We start from the raw sequence: 22,719 nt of genomic DNA, 5'->3' as shown, positions 1-22,719 counted from the left end.
AGAGATTATTCTGTTTGTATAGGCCCAAGCAGAAAACTGGTCAGTAAAACCCGACCCAGGCCCTTAACTGTGGAGTCAATGAGGAAAATGGGGTGATAGCAGTAGGGGTTATCCTTATCCCCCTTCTTGAAAATTGGTATAATGGTGGCTGTTGGCTAAGAAGGCGGCATCCCTTTACTTGCGGCTGCGTTTAACACCCTGGTCAAAACTGGGGCCCACACGTCTATTTTCTCCCGGAAAAGATCTGGAGGGATCAAATCGCATCCAGCCACCTTTATCCAGGACAATCCCTCGATGCCCAGGCATACTTTCTCCAAAGAGAAAGCACTTGATGTATCACCCAGGCCGGGTTCTATCTCATTAAGGGGCTATTCCATATATCCAAAGAAGTACACCCTTTCAAAGTGATCAACCCATTATTTCGGGGTAATGTGATGGCATAGCACAGGCCTTGATGCCTCCGCAAAACAGGGCCTATTTATGATCGGCCAAAAGAGTTCACTATCACCCAGCTGAGTCAATTGGGCTAATTTGTCCCATGCATGTCTTTGTATTAGACGCCTCCGCTCTTTCAATGTCTCCTTGCAATTATTACAGCAATTTGCCACCCATACTCTATTTCATGGAGGACTGCTTAATATCTTTCTTCAGGAGGCCAAGGGCCCATGAACACTCAGCATAAAACCATTTTGGGTGTTCTGGGGCAGTGCCGGATATGGGTGCCCTAAACAAGTCAGCGACCGACTGGTCGATGTTAATAAATGAGCTTGGAGTCTCTTCACCAGCGGCTAAGCGGTCTAAGCAGGTTAATATCTCCTGGCCTCAAGTTTTAAATAGGGTACACTTAAAAGTAATGGCTTCTATCTGTGACCAGCATAGATGCCTCCCCTGGTCGCTTAAAGATAATGTGCCCGGTGATATGGGAGGGTCCGCCGCCTTGTTCCCTATATACTTATTGTCGTTTGCCAGCCATAAAGTTACTTTCTGTTGGTTTCAGCTCTTCATCTGGTTATTACCCTCACCACTTAAATGCAATGTGCTGACTGTCTCAGTTTCCACACTCTGTGAGGCTACTCAGGCCTCTAGTGGTCCTCTTCAAACCTAGGAGTATTCTTGCTCGCCATGGAGTTACCTATCTCTGGTATGGTGATCAGACCTTTCTGCGTAAGGTACCTATTTTTACGCTTTTACTTTATTCAGTCGCAACATGGATGTATTTTATTTCTCTATGGAGTTACTTTTAGTTATGATATTTGACTCTGCAATGTTTCTGGATCATTATTTTGGAATTCAGATCCAGACTAAATTGGTAGTTATTGGCTCTCACTTGACATATGGACCTGATAGGCAGGGAGGCCTACTCAATGAGGGTAAGTGAAAATAATTATTTGGACTGACTCCAAGGTCAGGAAGTAGATTTGCATCTGGTGGTGAGTACCTGTAATTGAAGACTACATTTCCAGAGCTCCAATTAGCACTCCCCACTCAACTTTCCAATGAATATGTTGATAAAGTGCAAGTAACCTGGGCAGATGGTATCATAGTCTATTTCTTTGTCACTCATGTAAAGGGTCCTGAGCAGAACAGAACAGGCTATTATGTACTCAATATAGCCTGCCCCCCAGGTGGTTAGCATTATAAGAACATGGATATGCAAGAACATGTTTAGGTGTTCTCTTTCTTCTGGGATATCCACTGTCGCAGAATGACTCCCCTTTACCATGGTCCATTCAAGATGTAGGGCATGTCCACAGCTCCTGTTGCATCCTCTCTTGTCCCACTGTAGTCTTCTTTCCCTCAATGACAGCTTAAGCAGGACCAGTGCATGACAGCTTAGGAAGCACCTACTGCAGCTGTCATTCCTTGACAGCAATCGTTGGGGTAGGGAGGTGGAGCATTGTAGCTCAGACCATTGAGGTACTGTATACCACTAGCAGCACCCTTTGTGGTGGGGGTGCCTTTGTCAGTATCTGCAGGGACATTAAAGCATCCTCATGACCTCTAGTGCCTAATTGAAATACCACCCATCACCCCATCCTCTTCTTTGCAGATACTACTGTGTGTCTTAAGTGTGTGTGTCAGCCATATGTCTTCCTTTGGCAAGTGTAGCTCAGTATTTTATGGACTGAGTATGACATGTCTTCTTTCTTTTGTATCTAAACAGCTAAAGGAATTCCAATACACAGCCTCTTCATAAGATTGCTTGTGAGTATCAAATTCCGCCCCCACCATATTCCACCAGATCCCTCTCCTCAAGTTTTTTGCTGGCATTTCTATGCAACCTGCCCATGGAGAGCTTGCATTCAACTCAGCTTTTATCCTTTTGAACTTGATGGTTTTATTTCCAGTCAATTGGTTATCAGTAAGACATACTACTTACATCACACAGAAACAGCAAAAATGTGGTATTGAGTACTGTATAGAAAACAAGGTAGCATTACCAGATGCTTTAAAGGCCAGTGAGTATTCACCTGCTGAATTCTTTGTTGTGGGTTTTCAGGTCATTTCTTCACATCCCCGCTGGGCTGTCAAAAAGGGAACTGCTGTCTTGGCTCTTCTTGAGCGCCTGATTCCTGCAAACTACCCGTTTTTAGCGAGGCTCATCAGAATGAAGATCCCCCCGCTGATAACATATTTGGAAGGTGAGTCCCCAAAGCACAAGCCATTGAGCACCCAATTTAAACAAGCATTAATGGCATTTCAAACAAGCATTGACAAAGCTATTATGCCTGGTGTTGGCTGCTAGTTTTTAGGCTTTGTCCACGCTTGGTTTTTTTCACAGTTTTTGTAAGCTTTTACTGTGGAAAATCCAGGTATTCAAAAAGCCCACATTCCCATAGTAGTCCCTGGAACTAAAGAAAAATACTTTGTTTGTGGATGTGCTCCTTGTGAAAAAGCAGAATACCATCACTCACAGTGAAGTTAGCTTAAGGCTGATTTGGCCCATGATGAATGCCGTGGAGGGCAGAAGAAAATGTGAATGATATGACACAATAGACCAACAGATGAGGAGGTCTGACTTAAAGCCTGTATAAGTAAGCAATACAATTTATCAAAATGCATACAGTTTTGTTTGTAGCTGGCCGTACTCCAAACCGAATGGGGCATCAACAGAAACCTCTTTCAAGTTCTAGGTTTCTTCCTTATATAACAGAAAGGCTGTTAACAACATTGGTTTGCCAAAAATCACTTAATTACAGTGCTTCTGCCATGAAGCTCTTCAGTTGTCAGATGCAGCCTTGATCACATGAAGGAGCTGAATCTTGATTCAGTGTATATGTGCTAAAAATTCCGTAAACATAGAAAAAATACTTCTTCAATATATGCAAAGTCCTCATGATTATTACACTTCCCATTTCTGCAACCTCTTTTATTTTAATTGTGTCTTATTTGAACAACACAGTAATACCAATTCTTGTAAACTATTGAGCTTGAAACAAAGAACCCAGGTGGCGTCAATGCATAGGAGACTTTGCAAAACACATTTATAAACACCAAACACTCTCTCTGCTTTTGTATTAGAAGCAGGTATTATTCAGGCTACATGGTGGTTAGATTAGCTTATTTTGGGCATTGCATTGTTTGTATGATGAGTAAGGCTGAACAGGGCATTTCACAGCAATTAATATGAAAGAAAATAATAGATCTCTGGTCCAACCATATGTTGCAGTTAAAATTAATGTTTTATATATTGCATAATTGAATCCTACTATGTGAGAATTTCACAGTGAGGAACATTTAAAAGAGTTGGCGATATTATGTTGTTAATAAATAAATTGATACATATTTCTGTTAGGATAGACATCCTTATTTTCTTAACTAGAAGACTAATATTTCAGCCTTTGTATACCAGATATCATGCAGAAGTGTTTTAATGTGTTTTTAAGGAAGATTTAATTACAAATTATTTCACTTAGATGAATTATGAAATGTTATAATCATTTTGGTCTTGGATATAATAAAGGAGTATTTTTCTATATGTATGTAATTTTAGAGCAGGAAAGCACTTTTTTTTATCTAAACCACGATGGCCATCCACTATATGATCAAGGCTGCATCTGACAGCCAAATGCTTAAAGGCTAAAGCTCTGTAATAAATAGATCAAGTGGTGTGGCGGCCTTTCGGTTATATAAGAAAGGAAACCAAAATATATAGACCTAAAATTACAACCAGATATAAGGATGTAAGAGTGACATCAAGGGCACACAAACAACTGATGACATTGAATTCAATTCCCAGGACAGGCTGAGCCTGTCCTGGGACACTTTGTAGTGTGTGACTATACATCTGCTAGTGCTTGGTATGTAAGACCATGGCATTTGAAATGTTGCCTGCTGTTCACTTTTACTTACATATATTTTTTTTCCCAACTGCTATTTCAGCTGCAACTGAAAGAACCTTTGACTCGGAACAGTGGAAATGCGTGCTTGTTTCAGTAAGGATTATTTTAGAGTGAATATATGAAGATATAACATTCACCCCACCATAGTGCTGTTCTGCTATGTGGTTGCAATATTTTCACCATATGCCTATTGTTTGTCTGGATTATAAAACATTTTTTTACCTTGATTGTGAATAGGCACAGAGAGGGAGAAGCTGTACTCGGTACACAACATTTTCCTAGGATGCAATATTTACCAGAAGCATTTAAAACTTCATTAGCCATATTCACATTCAGAAACTTGGGAATTACATGCTTACTGCAGATAGTCCTGCATGTATCAGATTTTATCTCCATGTTTTACCCAGAAAAATTACAGGCACTGCAGTCATTATACAGGGTTAGAAATGTAGCCCCATGTTGGAAATCAGGTCCTCTGACTCTTTTTGTCCACAGGATAGTCACTCTAGCACAACGTTCTTCTTTCCCTGGATTGTCACAATATCACTCTTCCGGGTCTGCCAACTGCTTTTCACATCATCAGAATGTTTATCTTCTGCAATCAGTTTGGCATGTGATCAGTGCTTCCATATTCATCTGAATTGTCACTCTGTCACTGTTTTAGTTTAACCTTGTGATGGTCATGTTATAACTCTCTCTATTAAACCCTTGGTTATCGCACTCCTAATTCGTTCCTTTGTAACAGTGTATTCTTTGCCTGGTCATCACACTTCACTTTGCTTTTATTGTGCTCCTGTGATGTCATTTTCTTTTCCTTGTGTTCAGTCTTCAACCTTATTAACACAAAATGTTCATTCAGCCATAACTCTTGTGATTAAAGAGTATATGGAGCAGATTTACAACCCCCTTTCGCCACTTTTGCGACACTTTCCCACATTTCCCATGTTAAAAGTGGCTTAAGGGGCTTGTAAATCTTCCCCTATAGGTTTGCATTCTGCTCCTAAGTATATGATATAGCTGCACAATCCCATCTGTTTTCTGTCTGGATGGCTGCACTGTAACTCTTTTCACAATAATTTGCAGGCAGCATGCTTTTGGTGCATATGTTTCTGTGTAAATCACGGCCACTGTAAAGGCCTCCTGTTTCTTCTGACCACTGATTTCACACCACACTATTTTCGTGCTGCTCTATGTGTTCTCTGGTTCTTCTGTCCACATATTATTTCATCATTACTGAGGTTGTTGTCAGCTGAAGTTTGTTTACCCATATCTTCTCAAAGTCACTGCAGACATCAGCTGTGGATACTGCATTTACGTTTATATTACTGCATTAAAGTCTCACGTTTTTCTTTTTAGTTCCTGGGGACTATCCTGAAGCAAGCACCATACAGAAAATGGCATGCCTTTTTTATGGAAGAACTCACCGCACAGATTGACAGTTTTGCCCATCATGAGAATGAGGAGGTTAGTGCTCTCAAGGGTCATTTGGAAAGGCAGTTTAACACAAAGTCAAAGAAGGATAGAACTTTGTATTCCAATCGCACTGTGATTGGTAAAGTAAATTTGTATACTATGGGTGCACAGCACTGGAATTAGACAGTCGGGAAAATCAGGTATGGTTCTTCAACTCCCTGGAAAAGCCAACCTTCTTAGAGTCAGATGGAGATAAACACAATGAGGTAATTCCTCTCCATCTGACGTGTTAGGAGACACCACATGTCAGGGCTATACTCATTGTCCTAATGGATCTTCTTTAGCCAATAGGTATTCTTCATGTTAGAGCCACTCCCCATTCAGTGGATGTGAGGTCATATTCATGCAAAAATCGGTGGTGGTATTGTTCCTATTAAAAAACAAGGATGAAAGAAAGGCAGGCAAGAAGGGGGAACCCTAAGGATTATTTCTTGCTGCCCTCACACATCAATGAGGATGTCATGCTTCATAGTGGGCATGCTCCTTGTAAGGCCAGCACTGCAATGCTCTATGGGCCCCATGAAGAATCGCTTTAGCAGAGATCTTTTTATTTATGCTGTCTGATGAAAAGTGTCTGTGTGAGGGCATTTTGAATGTGAAGGGTAGAGTGAAAGTATATGGTGAATTGAAGGGAGACTAAAACTATCTAAGAGATACCAAACTGGAATTTAATGTGATGGGTCCCTTACAAGGTCTAGTAGGGTGATGTACCCAAGTAGCCTAAATCTGTGAGTGTGGGCAGGTCGATATGTTTCGCGTCCAATGGCCTAAAAAGGATCCACAATGCTTCTTCAGTACCTAAAAAACGGGTAGATAACCCTTCCCCACACCTAAGACGTGACATCCAGTATAGGTAGTCCCTAAGCAGAAAATACCTGGTTCAACAAGTTAAAAAATTCATCATCCAATCTAGAAAGTAAATGAGAATATTAAAAAAACACACAGTAAGCAAATGTTTTGTATATACGGTCCAATGATTCCCTGGAATCGCTTTTCCAGCTCACTGTATCACATTGTCTCAAAAGGTACAAATGTGCATGCTATTATTGGTGCTGATCAGTCATCACAACGTGAAAAATGTGAAAAACACACTTGTACTTACAATATAACAGATAAAGCAAGTGGACATACGTGGAACAGACAACATAAAACCAATCTCTGTTGGTGTTACACATCGAATTATGAGTGATTGGTTGTCCTCAGGTGTGAGTGCAGGGTCTTACCCTTTGATTCAATGTATTATACCCCATAGTCCAAAAGCAAAGAGTAGCACTCAGGTGCTAACTGTGGAAAGAGAAATGATAGGGAGTATTCAGGAAAAGCAACCATACTCACATGGTTTCTGCACGGTGAGCACAAGAGTCTATCCTCCTCTGCTTTAAGGTGCAGGTCAGTCAGTCATGTTTCTTTATTCAGCATTTTACATGAAAACCATAAAAGTACAGTTTAAAATGACAATATACATTTTAAAAAGAATATAAACACTATTACTATTACAGTTCATTGAGCCCCTGTCCCCCTCCCTCATGTTACTCATAATTTCGGCGCGGCTTCCTTCAACAGATCCCTCTTGTCTCTCTTAATTTAACTGCTAACCTTAACAAACTCATTACAGAAAGTAGGGTCAAGGGATCTTGGGCCAATTGTAAATATAAAAGGGCCTCCTTAGCATGCCTAAATTTGGTTTTTTTCAGCAGACTAACTAAAAAACGGTGCCTGGGCAATGAATAAAAGGGGCATAGTAATACAAAATGAAGGTTATCCAGCCGCAGGGACCCTTTGACTCAACTGAACTAGTAAAACCTACCGGATCAGCCAGAAGATGATGTAAAAAGTTGAGCCTAAAACGTGTGATTAAAAATCTGTCCAGGGCATTGTGCATGAGGGCAAGGTAAGGTTCCATTCTTTCACAGGTCCTCACTAAGCCATGAGCTTTGACTGACTGTTTGCCCCATTCCCTATCTTCTCCTGATGAGGCTTTATAGTTAAAAAACATCTCTTTTACCCTGTCCCGATCCAGACCTAGAATTATGGTCGGCGTTAAGAAGAGATCCTTACAGCCAATGCTTTCAAGAATGACCTTTATGTACTTCAGCCATGGGATATTCATTCACCTGTCCCTACCCAGGCAGTCTAAGATTATATGCTTGGTCAGCATGGCCTCTGGGTTAACGCAGATCTTTAGCCAAGCTAACAGGGGCCTAACCTGCACCTTGTCCCCTATAAACGCTCCACCCAGTTCTTCATGAGCAATGTAAGCGGGAACGCACTGTGGGACTTTGAGGAGCCTTCTCAAATATTTGTTCTCCTCGACCTGCAGTTTGTCGGAATCGACGAACCCCCACAATTCTGCCCCGTACACAGCTTTAGAGTAGCAGATTGAATTGTATAAGTTCATCATTTGTTCCGCCGACAACCGTCCTAGTCTGCGGCCAAAATTCAAAATTGCCCCTGTACTTGACACTAACTTATTGCATCGCTCCTCAATTAATGCCTTATAGTTTAAACCCCTATCAAATAAAATGCCCAAGTACGAGAAGGACTGCACCTTCTCTAAGCTATGTACGCCTATTCTATAGTTGAAGTTTTTCCTTGATTTAGTCCCTGTCTCCATGACGTACGACTTGGTCAGGTTGGCAGACCGATCTAAATTATTCATAAAATCCACGAAACCATCTATCAATCGCTGTAGTCCCAGTGGAGTGCGTGCCAACAAGACCGCGTCGTCTGCATAAAGCAGGACAGGGATTGCTCTTCTGCCTACTCTAGGTGAATCCACATTTAAGCCTCTTAGGGCTTGTTCTAGGCCATTTATATACAGGGAAAACAAAAACGGAGCCAAAATACACCCCTGTCGTACCCCACTATTGCAAATAAAAGGCTCGGTGCTTTCACCCTCTAGATTGTACCTGACTTTAGCCGAGGTGTTCCAATGTAGAGCTCTCAAAATCTTAATGAGGTCCTGGTCCACCCCTAGGTTACTCATTTGAGCCCACAGCTTCTCCCTGTTGACACAGTCAAATGATGCAGTGAGGTCCATAAAAGCTAAATAGACTGCTTCATCATTGGCAATGGTGTATTTAGCCACCAGTAAATATAGATTTAAGCATTGGTCTGTAGTTGATCTTTTAGCCCTAAATCTGTACTGGACGTCGGTGAGGATGTGTTGTTCCTCAGCCCAGCTCATCAGGCATTTAGAACAACGCGTCCCAACACTTTGGCAGTTACATCTATTAGGGAGATGGGGCAATAGCACTGAGGGCTGTCTCTATTCCCCTTTTTAAAAATGGGGACGATTATGGCAGTTGACCATGAGCGGGGGAGCCCCGTAGCTGTAGCAGAATTTATTACTCTTGTTACAATTGGCGCCCATAGTTCTACCTTACTTAAAAAAAGGTCCGCGGGGATCCCATCCAGTCCCGGCGCCTTATTTCTAGTAAGACCCAGGATTCGAGCAGTAATCTCTTCTAGGGTAAATTCTAGTGCAACATTCCATCTCTCCACCCACTCCTCGTTATCTTGAGCCTCAATATTCCCCCGGAATATAAAGCCCTCTAAAGTGCTCCACCCACTGTTCGGGAAGAACATTAGATCCTATCTGCGGGCTATTTGCATCTTGGAAGCAGGGGTTGTTGTTAACTATCTTCCAAAACGTGGTCATGTCTTTCCTTTCGGCGGCTCCTCTCAGATCCTCCCAGGTTTGAGTTTGGAGTGCATTCTTCCTGCGCTTTACTGCCTGCTTATAAGTTAACCTACATTGCATAACCCTGTATTTGTCCCTTGGGTTAAGTCTAAGGGCAGCTCTTAGATTCCTCTGTGCCAGGAAGGAGCCACTATCAAACCATCTGGGATCATTTTTAGTCTTACCCTGCCCTGACGGCTGCATAGGACCATCTTTCAGACGGCTTATTTCCTCAAATGCCTCCACTAACGATGGTCCTTCCACTGCTAAATCTAGACATTCCTCTAGGAACTGTTTCCCCTCTTTTGCAAAGGACTTGTAGAAGCTTTCACCGTTAACCCTTAACCATTTCAGGCGCCTGCCCTGATCTGTAACCTTCTCTATGTTTGTCCTAGCCCCCCTCCTTTTAACCCTACTTACATTTATCTCTGCTACCGACAGTATTAGGGGGTTGTGGTCGCTAAAACCGCTCAACTCTATTGCAATTCCCAGTAGCCACTTCTGAAGCAATTGGGACACTAGTATAAAATCAATGTACGAGCTACAGCCCCTTCCTTTAAAGGTAGGGTTGACCTGCTTATTAGGCTCAATGGCCAGTAAATCCATCGAATGATCGAGCGTGTGACCTTTATTCACCCTACTCAGTTCCCTCCCCTCCAGCGTATGCTCGAAATGTGGTCCCTCCTCTAAACTGCATGAGGTCCAGTCTTCTTTAATGGGTAACAAATGTGGGCACAAATGGCAGTTAAAGTCCCCCGCTATTAAAAGCATGGGTGCCATTGTGCCCTGCTTCTGCTCTATCAACAAACTAAGTCTTTCATCAAGCTCTCTCGCTCTGGATCCTCCCGCATTATAAAAGTTGACCAAAATTATGTTGAGGCCCCTATTTTTAAACTGGAGGCCTATCATATAATCCGAATTCCATTTTAGATCAACCCAAATCCCTTCCAGACACAAGTCTACAAATATTAGGAGCCCTCCCCTTGCTCTTCCCGCCATGGACTTACTTGCCGGGACCCCAAACGATTTATACCCAGCTAGATGGAAATTAGTGTGGTCTACCTCCCAGGTTTCCTGCACACAGATTATTTTGAAGTTATTAATATATTCCAGCCAATCCTGATTTTGGAACTTAGCTGACAGACCTGCTACGTTCCAGGATACTAATTTAAAGGAACTCCGTTGGGGGTATGGGGGAGGGGCAAGTGCATATAATAGGCCTATCACTACTTCGAGGGATCTCGGTCCTGGATGGCCATATTTTGCCAGAGGCAAGCTGGATCGCGTTTTAGGTAACACATCTTGGATGGTCCTCTGCCTGCGGTTTTAAAGTTGGGGGGGCCACATTTGGCACATTTTTTTGGCCTGACTCCTCTCCCTGCAGTCAGTCTACTTCGCGAAGATGTCTACCCCAGTGAAGTGGAGCATATTTATTGTGTAACGGTAGTGCTGGCCCACCTCCCTCCCTCTGGGGGGCTAACTGACGGCCATATATATCTCCTCCCCCTAGTACTGCTGCCAAAAGCTTGCTCCTCGCCCCATCAACCCCCCCTCTCATCCTACCTAGCTGGCCAATCCTATGCCTGTTGCACTCAAAATGCCCAGATTTAGGCATATGATCTGGTGGGGTATAAAAGTAGCTTAAATTCCAGGCCTGGATAGTGGATCGGGAATGTGTCTGAAGGCCCCAGCAAACATGGTCCGCAGACTTAGGTTCTTTAAAATGAATAACAATGAAGTCCCCTGCTATATTTTTTGTCCTATATCCTACCCAGCTCACTCTCCTCACAAAAAGAGTCTTACACTGTACATCTCCAGGAAGTGGTCTATTGTTGTTTAACCAGTGTGTTGTCTTGTTTTTGAGTTGGTCGTAGGAGTCAACTTTACCGTGTTTCAATTCAGGAACACCGGTCAAGACAGCAACGTAGGGTGTACAATCTGGTGGTAAGTCTAGGTGGGGGTGCAAGTTCTTTGCCTCATTCCCATCCCTGTCGTTACTGCGGCTTACCCCATTTGTCTCTACGGGAACTATGTTTCCACCACTCACAGTTCCACCCCTTAACTGATTGTGGCCCATTGGTTGCACGGCCCGATCCGTAGTAGATGGCACAATAATATTCGGGGAGGCTACAGGATCCCTTCCTCCCTCCCTCGCCACCTCGTTGACATAACCACAGCTTGCTATTTTGTGGTCAATACCTCCCACGGTAGACATTATCAGACCTTCCGATTTTTCAAGCCTGCTCTCAATTAGTGAGAGTCTTTTCATTAGGGGCTCTAAAGAAGATGTTATAAGGGCACCTATTTTTAGCCAATACAGTTCCTCGGTCTGTGGTAGTCCAGTTACAGTCTCATCCATATTCATGGCATTTACTACAGACAGAGATCCCTGTGAGACTTCAGCTATTGTGAGGTCTATATTTAACGTATCTTTCTGGTTACTTGCTTTAGAGGTCTTGGGCTTCTTTCCCTTCTGCTGTATACCTCCTTGGGTGCCTCCTCGTTTTCTCTAAGAGTGTGTATTCAGTTGATTGTAAGGGCTCTTCGTGAACATCTCACGCGTACATGACCGCGCTCTTAGGCAAATTTTGCGATAAGCTGCATGGCAGTGATATGGGGTTCAAAAGGTCTCCATCAGTATTGGAGGATACTGAAGTTTGCAGTGGGTTTGCATTCACGGTCTAGGAGCCAATGGCAGGAGCGATCTGGCCATGATTTTCTGGTGAGCGCACATTCATAATGGCCCCTAGAGATGATCTTTTTGAAAACACCGGGTCCATAGAAAGACATCGCTCCGTGATGGCGATCTCATTGGCAAGCGCGGAAGTAGCCCTCATTATGAATTGGTCGAGAGTTCCTGCAACGTACCCAATTCCGGCAGCTTTCCTCCCTCTCCCCTCACGTGCTGCCATTGTAGTTCAAGGAGAAAGGAGAATTACAATTGGCTTTGAGACCACTTACTGGTAATGCAGCTCAGCCGTTATTGGCGGAGGCCTTAGAGGGGGGGACCCAGCCCAGCCTCTCCCTGTCTCGAACGGGCTCAAACGGGCCCGCCCTTGGCCCGGGCTCTGCCCGGGCTGCGTCCCGCGCAGCGGGGTGAGAGGCTGCGCTATGAGTGCGTTGGCCCCGCCTCTCCCTCACTCGCAGCAGCTGTGTGGTCCTGCGCTGCACTCTGGGGGATAGAGTCCACCCCAGAGTGTGCAGATGGCGGCAAAACAGCAGCGGGACAGCAGCAGCTACCCCTGGGACCCTCGTTCCACCAGGGGTCCCACATCGGCAAATGCGGGCAAATTTGGGCAGGAAAAGCCACGGACAGACTGTCAGGTAGGTGGCAGACTTTTGCAGAGGTCCAGGAAAGGACTTTTGCAGAGGTCCAGGTGCAGGTAATTGGAGTGGTTGTTTTCAGGTGTGGTGAGTGCATTTGTGGGAAGAAGTGATGACCAAATTGACAATGAGGATAGGAGGTGTAACCTTGAGCCAATAGGAGCAAGCTCCTCACATGCTGGTGTAACAGAGGTATCATCCCTCAATGGCGGCCATCTCAGAGTGTGTAGTGCTCAAATGCTGGCCAACCCAAAGTCAACCAAGGTTTTTGAAAGGCGGCATCTAAGCAGTAAACTAAGACAGTTGAAGGTTTTCTTAATGGAACGTGATGGTAAGAGAAATATATGGTGCACCTAAGTGCTCACGCATATATAGTGACAGGAAGCAAGTCAGGTGCACATAAGTTATGGCGTCTATGTTCATGTTGTAAATATGGGCGGTCACTTTTAATAAGTAACACGGGCGGCTAAGTGGTCTACTGCCAATGGATTTGCATGCTTGGAGAGCACTATTGGGCAAATGGCTAATGAGGATAAGAGAGAAGAGAAGGGTTATGCTGGAAGTCATAGAAGTGAGACCCTCATGTGCTGGTGTAGCAGAATTATCATCCTTCAGTGGTGGCCATCCTGGAGTGTGTAGCGGTTAAATGTGGGCTGGCCTAAAGTCATCAATTATATTAATAAAGCGGCGTCTAAAACAGTAGACTAACACAGTTAAATGTTTTCTTATGGAGGGCACCACCTCATTGTTTCAACAGAAACATTTGTAGCAATGAAGAAGATACCCATGGCAAGTCTCAAAAGGCTTATCATAAGCACTGCTTTGTGTGGTGTATGAGACTCCAAAGCAGGGTGTTCCATATGTTATATGGTCTCAATGGTGAAATGGTAGATCAGATCCCCTGTATGACCGAATGTCAATAAATCCATTGTAAGGGAGTATCTGATTTCGCAGGAGACTGACCTGGGAATTATACCTTGCACCGAGCGATTTCATCATTCAGACCTTTGCTGTTCATGGAGAGGCAGAAAATACACCATTGCTCCCTTCTGAAAAGGTTAACAGGACTACATGAGTTACTTGCCTTAGATGAAACAAATTTGTTTACAGTGTGTCTTCTTTATTTTCTCATTTAGTTTCCAGGTTGGATGATCAATTAAAAATTTTTTGATCAAGATATTTTCTTCTAGGGCAATACCTACACTGCATATTACGTCTTAGGTGTGGGGTAGGGTTATCCCCCCCTTTTTAGGTTCTGAAGAAGCACTTTGGATCCTTTTTGGACCATCATGCGCGAAACATGTTGACCTGACCACACTCACAGATTTAGGCTACTTGGATACATCACGTCCCTGTAGTCGCCCCTACCAAATTACGTTTTTTAATCTTGCCGAGGGAACCATCACATTAAAGTCCAATGTGGTATCTCTTAGACAGTTTTAGTCTCCCTTCATTTCACTATACCCATTCACTCCACCCCACACATTCAAAATGCCCTCACACTGGCAGCTGTCATCAGACAGCAAAACTAAAGAGGTCTTCACTAAAGCGACCCTTCGTGGGGCACTGCAGCACCAGCCCTATGAGGAGCACGTCCTATGATGATACAGTACATCTTCATGGATGTGTGATGGCACCAAGAAATAATCATAGGGATTCTCCCTTCTTTGTCAGCCTTTATTTCTTCTTTGCTTTCTGAAAGGAACAGTACCGCCACTGCTTTTTGCATTAGCAGTTTCGGAGCCTAGGTACTGGACCTTTACTGGCTCCCATTCCTCCCTCTTCATTGTTTTGAGTCATATTCATGGCCATATTCAAATCTCTACAATGTCCAGAAGATATAACATGACATAAATTAACAAACATTTGGCTCAACTCATTAAGAGCTGTTTCATAGTGTGAGTTGAAGACATGTGTAGAGTAAATCAAAGATGAATACTCCTCTATAAGTATTAGTCTCATAGAGTGGGCAGAAGTTTCTTTTTATTCTTAACTCAGACTGTCTTTAATTTACTCCCATATTAGGGTTTTATTTTCCGGTGCCTCGGGAAGTGCCTCGCCACATGCGATGATACTGTGCTGATCTTACGTTACCTTCGAAAGATGTTCAATTCTACTAAGTTTATTGCAACTCCTCACCATGCAGTAAGTATCAATTGTATTTCTATTCCCCTTAGGTAAAATTTCACCCTGTATGACCAAAACAAACACATGGAGTCTTACGGGACTGAAGAGCATCTGGGTTTTCATTGTTCTGGATTGTAATTTCATTAAAGGAGCTTGATGGTAAATTAATGATGACAGGAGACACCTTCCTCACTCAGCACATCCTGTCACCCAAAAGTGTGATATCTACCCCATGGATAGCCAAATCATATCAGAGTGGAAACCCTCCGCAGAGTGGATGAAGACTAAGCTAGCTGAAACTAGAAGTATAGCGTTTTGTTCAGGTTACTACTGCTGCATTTCATCAGGGATTATTTTTGCCTTTTTAGGTTATCCGTCTTGATAGACACAAGTGAATTAATTATATAAATCAAGCTTAATCAATGTAGCAGATAAATGGGATGAAGATCTAAAGCTTTGTGAAGCTTTCAGAGAGGCCCAAAGAGATAACAGAGCTGTCTGTTTCTACCTGTTGTTAGAAGGGGCGATTTCTCAGGGAATGAAAGACAGAGCCGAATCTGGTGTAATCCCTGCACAGTACCCTTGAGGAAGAGAGGATAAGCATTCCTTCTAAAGAAATCGTACTCCTTCTTCCCAAATGCTTGTGTACTAAAAAGTCCTTGCAGTTCCTTTAGGTGAAAACCAGAAAGAACCAAGTTACAAAACACAAATAGTGACTGAACTCTCATCTTATTGTCCATAGATGCTTCTTCAGTAGCATGTCCAATCAAGAACCGCATCATTATCATTTCTTTCTAATATGGAATCTCTAGTCCTAAATGCCTGTGTTTGGTTAATGATTCCCTAATGCTGTGAGTTGTCTTTCACTCTTTGCAGGATATAATAATTGGATTTCAAACATGTGCCAAGACTCATCCATTCGAAAGCCGTCGGGTGATTGAAGAGTACAAAGGCTATCTTTTTGCGATTGACCTAGTAAGAACCATGCATCTCTTTTTGTCTCATATTTCCAACTTTCCTCTGGAGTAGTGACTTACATTTATAAAAGTATAATTTGCAATTAGATAAAAGTTTACAAGAAAGAAAAGCAAAAATATGTCTAAAGGCGTAGGTGGTCTACAATACGGAAAACAAAAGAAATGTAGACATTTATTTTGAAGGGGATTATGATACCAAATGCAACAATGTCTTAAATTCACTATAAACAACAAGAACATTCAACCTTTACTTCCTCCTTTGCATTAGTCATGACTTCAGAAGTGATAGAGCACAGACAGAAAGGCTGCCCTCCAAGTCGACTCGCATTTAGGAATCAATACAAGACCGGGTCTAAGACGGGTCCCTGCACTCGGAGGTGGCAGATTACTCAGGATCAAACACCAGGCCTGGCTAAAGGCTGGGCTCTGCATCCACAGGATACACAATGCAGTTACATTGTGGAAAGGAGAGGGGCTCTGTTCATAACTACAGTTGAAATAGTGACTGGCCTAAGCCAGAAGGCAACCTTCACTGGCCCTGGTGTTTTGTGCTACATTCAGAACGTCCTGGGGTCGAATATCAAAGGCAATCTGAGACAAAAGTCTAACTTTATGACTTTTGGTATTCACAGAAGTCATTTACGACTTTTGGTATTCAAAGAGGTAATTTATGAGTCGTATCTATTCGTTTGCAGTCGGACCGGAATCTCCGCCCTTGTGCCAAACTCTCCACACCCAGGCCTTACTCTCCATCTGGGGCCGTACTCTCCAGCTGGGGCATTACTCTCCATCTTGAGTCATTCCTTCCAGCTCAGGCCGAATGAAGTGTAATCAATGGGCTGGAATGCAAAAATTTACAAAAAGGAACATTAGGAACATGTGATAAATTGTAGAGGAGGTCATTTAAAACAGTCTGGCAGGGAAAAGGGTATGGCCAGACACTGCATAATGATCCAGATAAATTTGCTCCTCTGTATCATGGTACAATTTGTACTTCCCTCAGTGTTGACTGTAGTGTAAACACTACAGTCAACACTTAGGGCGCTCCCCTTAGTGTTGACTGTAGTGTTAATACCAGAGTGTGTGTGTTTGTGAATAAGAGTTACAGTAGGAGTAATAGGAAACATTAAAGTTAGGTGTAGTGTTAGATTCCAGGTTGTGTATATTGTGCCAATTAAGGAACAGTTGTTGTTCAATGTTAGTCTTAGGGATACCTTTATGGCTATAGATGAAGTATGGGTTTGATACAGGGTTAGGTTAAATGATTTTGTTAAGGTTAAGGATACTTTGCAGGATTGAACTAGGTTTAAGTTTATGGAATGTAGGCGTCATTATGTTGCTAGTGTTAGGGGTTTTGTGTTTGGGTTACATTGCATAAGAGTAATATGCAATTGATGAGGATAGCGTTATCGTTAGGCATAGGATTTGCGGTTTGTGTACCTTACAGCAAGAGTCAGATCCTCTAACAACAATTTCTTATATGGCATTTAAATTTGAAATATCAGTTTATCACTTTTCCTTTTGTATTTCTTTTATTTAATATTTAATTTCTACATTTTATCTGAGATACCCTTGGCAGGGGACAAGTATCATTTGAGCAGATATGTGCAGAAGGTAGTGCTACTAAAAAGGTAATTGACTCCATAATTCAGCCTTTGAGTGAATGGTCTATCTTACCTATGTCTCCCCAGTTGTCTAGCACAGAAAAAGAGTTGTGTTTACACTTTATCATAACCAACAGCCATTACACATCCCTCACTTCTTTCACAGTACATTACGTACCTAGACAAGTGGAAGATGCACTCCAACAAATGTGCCAATGGCAATGACAAAACATTGGGGCATATTAACAAGAACCTCGTTAACATTATCGCCGTTTTAGCGGCAGGAAACTGTCGTTAAAACGGCGATAATGGGCTTACTAATATGCGTTATAAGAAGACTTCCGTTTTCTCTGAGTTGAGCTACAGGTAGCTGCTGCTCATCCAGGAGGCGACATCTTTCATTCCTTCCTGTAAGCTGTGTCTGGTGATCTCTGGTTCATCAGTGAATAAGAAGATGAGCTGGGTGTCGGAAGCGTGGAATACTATCCTGAGTCTGTGTTTTCTGACAATGGTGGCGAGAAGGGCCATGCAGATGTTGAGGAGCGTGGGGCTGATTGAGGATCCTTGGGGTACTCCGCAGCTGATCTCTGAGGGTTCAGAGAGGAAGTGCGGGAGTCTGATTATTTGAGTTTGGCCGATGAGAAAGGAACGGATCCATTCCCCTGAATGCCGGCGTCACAGAGTCTGGCGGTTAGTGCACGGTGGGAGATGGTGTCAAAGGCTGCTGATAGCTCTAGTGGGATGAGGGCAGCCATGTGTCTTTTGGTCGAGGAGGGTGCGGATGTCGCCCGTGGCGGCTAGTTGGGTAGTCTCGTGCTGAGGTTGCTACGGAATACAGATTGGGAAGTGTAGAGGACCGAGTTGGATTCTATAAAGTTCGTGAGCTGGTTGTTGATGATCTTCTGTTTGACTTTGGCTGCGAAGGGGAGGAGAGAGGTGAGAAAGGAACGGGTCCATTCCCCTGAATTCCGATGTCGCAGAGTCTGGCGGTTATTGCACGGTGTGAGACGGTGTCGAAGGCTGCTGACAGGTCTACTATGATGAGGGCAGTCGTGTGTCCTTGGTCAAGGAGGATGCGGATGTCGCCCATGGCGGCTATAAGGGCAGTCTCGGTGCTGAGGTTGCTACGGAATACAGATTGGGAAGTGTAGAGGATCGAGTTGGATTCTATAAAGTTTGTGAGCTAGTTGTTGACGATCTTCTCAGTGACTTTGGCTGCGAAGGGGAGGAGAACGATGGGTCTATAGTTCTGGAGGTTGTCGGCTCTGCGGAGGGCTTCTTGAGGAGGGTCTTGACATCTGTTTCAAGGGTGCTATAGGGGAGGCGGCTCCGTGGAAGATGTATGTCGAGCAGGGGTCAGTGGGGGCTCCTGAGTGTATGCTTCTCATGGTCTTAGCTGTGTCTTCTGTGGAGACAGGGGTCCATGCGGTGATGCATTGCTGGTTGTAGGTGTAGTAGCGGTGCCTAGGTTCCGCTCGTTGAAGTTGTCGGAGAGAGTCCTGATCTTGTGATGGAAGTAGGAGCCTAGTTTGGTGCAGAGACCTTGGCGAGGGGGGATGTTGGAGGATTCGCTGGGGAGTTTTGTGAATTCTTGTATGATGGTGAAGAGTTGCTGGAGTTGGAGAGGATTCTGTCCTGGATTAAATTCTTCTGTGTTCTGTCATGGCTGTCTTGTAGGCGGTGCATGCTTCAGGGGTTTTGCTGTTCCTCCAGGCTTTCTTAGCACGTACGCTTGGGTTTCTCAGAGGTCGGTGGTGAACCAAGTGCTTTCGTGGTGCTTTGCCCATCAGAGTTCTGGAGGGGGTCGAGTGTGTTTGCGCAGTCGGTGATCAATCTGTTGTGGTGGGAGAAGGAGTGCGGTTGAGGGCAGAGTTGAGGTACTCTTTGGTGATCTTGCTCCAGTTCCTGCACAGAGGCGTGGAGTAGACTTGTGTGAGGTGGATTTCTAGAAGGAAAAGTGGATACAGGGGTGGTCTGTCCATGGGGTTGCGTGGTGCGGCTGAAGCGAATTTTGTTTCCTTCTGTGAAGATGGTGTTGAGGGTGTGACCTGCCAATGTTGGTGAGGTTGTCCAGAAGGGGGTGGACTTGGGGGTTGCTGAGGTTGGTGAGGTGGAGGTTCAGGTCTCTGAGACGTATGTAATCCGTGGATGCGAGGGCAAGGGGCACGATGAGTTCACGATGGTAGTGCTGAACGTGGCACGTGGTCCAGGAGGTCTGTAGGCAAGGGTGTTCCATAGAGTCGTTCTGGTGTTGATCTGGATCTGGAAATGAAGGTGTTCCATGGGGGATGAGGAGTCAGTCGTGCTGGCTGTAGTTAGTTGGAGGGAGTTTTTGTGTACAACAGTGAGTCCCACCTCCAAGTGGTTGGGGCTGTCCTTCTTCTGGATCTTGTACACGTTTGGCGATGGCGGTTGCGAATTCGGGTGCAGAGCTGGTGTTGGTCCAGGTCTTTGTGAGGAAGGCGACTTCGGGTAAGATGGTGTTGAGGAGGTCCCAAATTTCTACTGCATGTCTGTGCAGGGAGCGTATGTTGAGGAGGATGCAGCTCAGGGGGATGGGTGCGCTGGCGTCCGGTGGGTTGGCGGTAGCAGTGGGGGTCTAGTAGTGGGTGAAGGTCCAGCAGCAGTGTCGGCAGGAGAACTGGCCTTGGGTGGTGTTCGCCATTGACAGCTGGCAATTGTTGTTTCTTCCGGGATTGAGTACGTGGAGGGCTGCTGAGTCGTAGCAGCGGGGTCAGTGGACCAGGGTCCCTGGCGCTGGTTGCGGCCCAGTCGCAGAGAGGCTTGCCTTTGGTGTGCCATTGCGCCCCAACTGCTTTCCTGCTGCGGGCCTGCTGTGCAGAAGTAGGGGTCGGGGAGGGAGAGCAGCTGGGAGGTGAGAGCGGAAAGATACAGGAAGGAGGGGGGGCGGGAGCAGCAAGGGCGGGAAAGGGAGCGAAGCAGAAAACCGGGCTTTGAAAATTAGGCACAGAAAGGGAAAAAAGACACAATAAAGGCACAAGGAGGGAAAAAGAGAAAACAAGGCACAAAGAGAAGAAAGAGAAAATGCATACACTAAAGGCACAGAGAAAAAAATGACAAAACGAGGCGCAATAAAGGTACAGAGAGAAAAAAAGGCACAGAAAGGCACAGAGGGGAAGAAGGCAACAGACGGAGCTGCGCTACGGGAGAGCAGTTTCCCTGACCTGGAGGTCAGAGGTCTTTAACAGCTGCCATTTTAGATACTCATGTCTGGACTCATTTTTTCATTGCATAATACTGTTGTACACAGTAAGTGCAGACGCTTCTATCTCGTGGATCTTGAAAAGTTTTTTTTTAATTATTGTCTTGTGCTTTTATTCCGACAAATTACTGACTCAGGTTTTTTCTTTTTTACATTTGTGGCGTTTCCATTGTTCAGCATGTGCCCCTTCATAACCACTGTTTTATTGATCTAAGCGGTTTGACGAAAAAATTGGAATTGAAACAGCCCGTAGCCTGTCGTTTTAAAAGCTGATTTCTCTAGGGATAGCATACTTCTGACAGTACCCAATGCTGTCTTGGCTAAAACACTGCTTCCAAGTTGTTAGAAATCAAATAGGAGCGCTCAATCAGATCTCATTAGAAGCAAGCCTGCAGTGAGATCTTAGATGGGACTGAGAGGGGCTGCAAATCATACGAGGATCCTTGGGGTAAATGATGCAGAGGGCTGCAGTCTTCTCTGCATGTTTCATCCTCACCCCGCAGAAACATTCGGTTTCCTTGTGTACTTTCTTTCTGGTCCCATTTTTCTGACTCTGCGCACATGTTCATGTTTAACAGTGTGAAAACCGTAATAATAATAATTTACTTTTTCATTTATAACTCTTGTGACCATAGTTTCATAGCACTGCCACATGTCTTGAAGATACTATTTTTAACAACCCAGGCACAAATAAATATTACATAGTCCCAGGGCTTTAAGTGGGCCGGGTCTTGCCGGTGCACCAGCAGTACTAAAAAGCAGGTGCTGAGAGTGGTCCCTATCGGACTTTTACAACTGTATAACGTGCCCTGGCAGGGGGTGGCGCAAATTGCGGGGGGCTTTGTTTCAATTGTTTTTGTGGCTAGTCTTATTTATTACTCTCTGATTCTAACTCCTGGGGCTAGGCACCCTCTCACACTGCAGTGGATTTGAAAATACAAACGCTTAATTGTCCCTTGCCACTGCCCACCTGGGCTCTCTGCAGGAGGGGCCTTTCACTGCACAGTGTGGGCCGCACTGAAGCGACCTCTCAATCCGTGCGCCACCTCTTCAATAAAACAAGAACAACGCCTACTTTTCTCAGAACGTACCAGTGGGTCAAAAGGTTGGTATGTGATCGAAAAGAGCGGCAGACTGTAAGGTACTACACTATGAACATTTTGGGAACCATCTGAGTAATTTTACACTCATCTAATTTGAAGAAACCTGTTACATATGTTTCTTTTATTATATTGGATTACACCATATTTGCATGTACATGTGATTTTCCTAGGATTACATTTGTACACATGTGTGCTACATTGTGTGCATACCCCCAAGGGCAGTATGACATATTGCACATTTATTTCTGCATCTACACATTTGTCCACTAACCCTATTCCTTGGCCAAAAAACATGCAGCCATTTTCGTTGTCGGGCATCCTGCTCCCACTGACTCATAATCCACAGTGTCTGCTTGGTCAGTCTATCTTGCTCTATGCCTCACTCTGAGAATGCGAAAAGAACATATATGCGTTGGTACAGGCAAAGCCGTGCACCGCTATTCAGGTATCTCTCTGATGGTAAATTACACAGCTAGATTAAGTCATGTTTTTAGGTCTCGGCTCTAGACAGCGCACATGAGCTGTTTCAAACCAAGAAATACTGCATCTACTACATGGGCTTCAGCCTGCCCATGGACTTCCTATTTGTTGAAACCTTTGTCACTCTTAAATTCTATCTGCATAATTCCACAGTACACCATGCCACATATTTCCACTACACAACTTCACACTACGCCACACAATTCCACAACAAACAATTCCAATCCAACACTTGCACTACCACCAAACCTGTCATCTCTCCTCCACATACCCACAGCCACTCTCATCTCTCCCTCACACTCACAGTACCCACTCTCATCTTGCAATACCACTGCCTTCTCGTCCCTCCCTCACATTAACTGTCTCCTCTCTATACTGCCTGC

At 44.2% G+C, this 22,719-nt stretch overlaps 1 protein-coding gene across 1 annotated transcript in view; it reads left to right on the top strand.

The window, feature by feature from the left end:
* Positions 1–22,719, top strand: part of LOC144820244 (maestro heat-like repeat-containing protein family member 1) — a 59,331-nt gene that overhangs the window by 22,477 nt on the left and 14,135 nt on the right. The window contains exons 8-13 of the mRNA XM_078677841.1: positions 2,165–2,205; positions 2,501–2,642; positions 4,384–4,436; positions 5,700–5,807; positions 14,848–14,967; positions 15,826–15,924. Coding sequence (XP_078533967.1) covers positions 2,165–2,205; positions 2,501–2,642; positions 4,384–4,436; positions 5,700–5,807; positions 14,848–14,967; positions 15,826–15,924 — 563 coding nt within the window. The remainder of the gene's footprint in view (positions 1–2,164; positions 2,206–2,500; positions 2,643–4,383; positions 4,437–5,699; positions 5,808–14,847; positions 14,968–15,825; positions 15,925–22,719) is intronic.

This window comes from Lissotriton helveticus, chromosome 2_1, assembly GCF_964261635.1.
Source record: "Lissotriton helveticus chromosome 2_1, aLisHel1.1, whole genome shotgun sequence".
NCBI lineage: Eukaryota > Metazoa > Chordata > Amphibia > Caudata > Salamandridae > Lissotriton > Lissotriton helveticus.
Note: the sequence above shows the minus strand (reverse complement) of the source record. Positions and strands in the feature narration are given on the sequence as shown.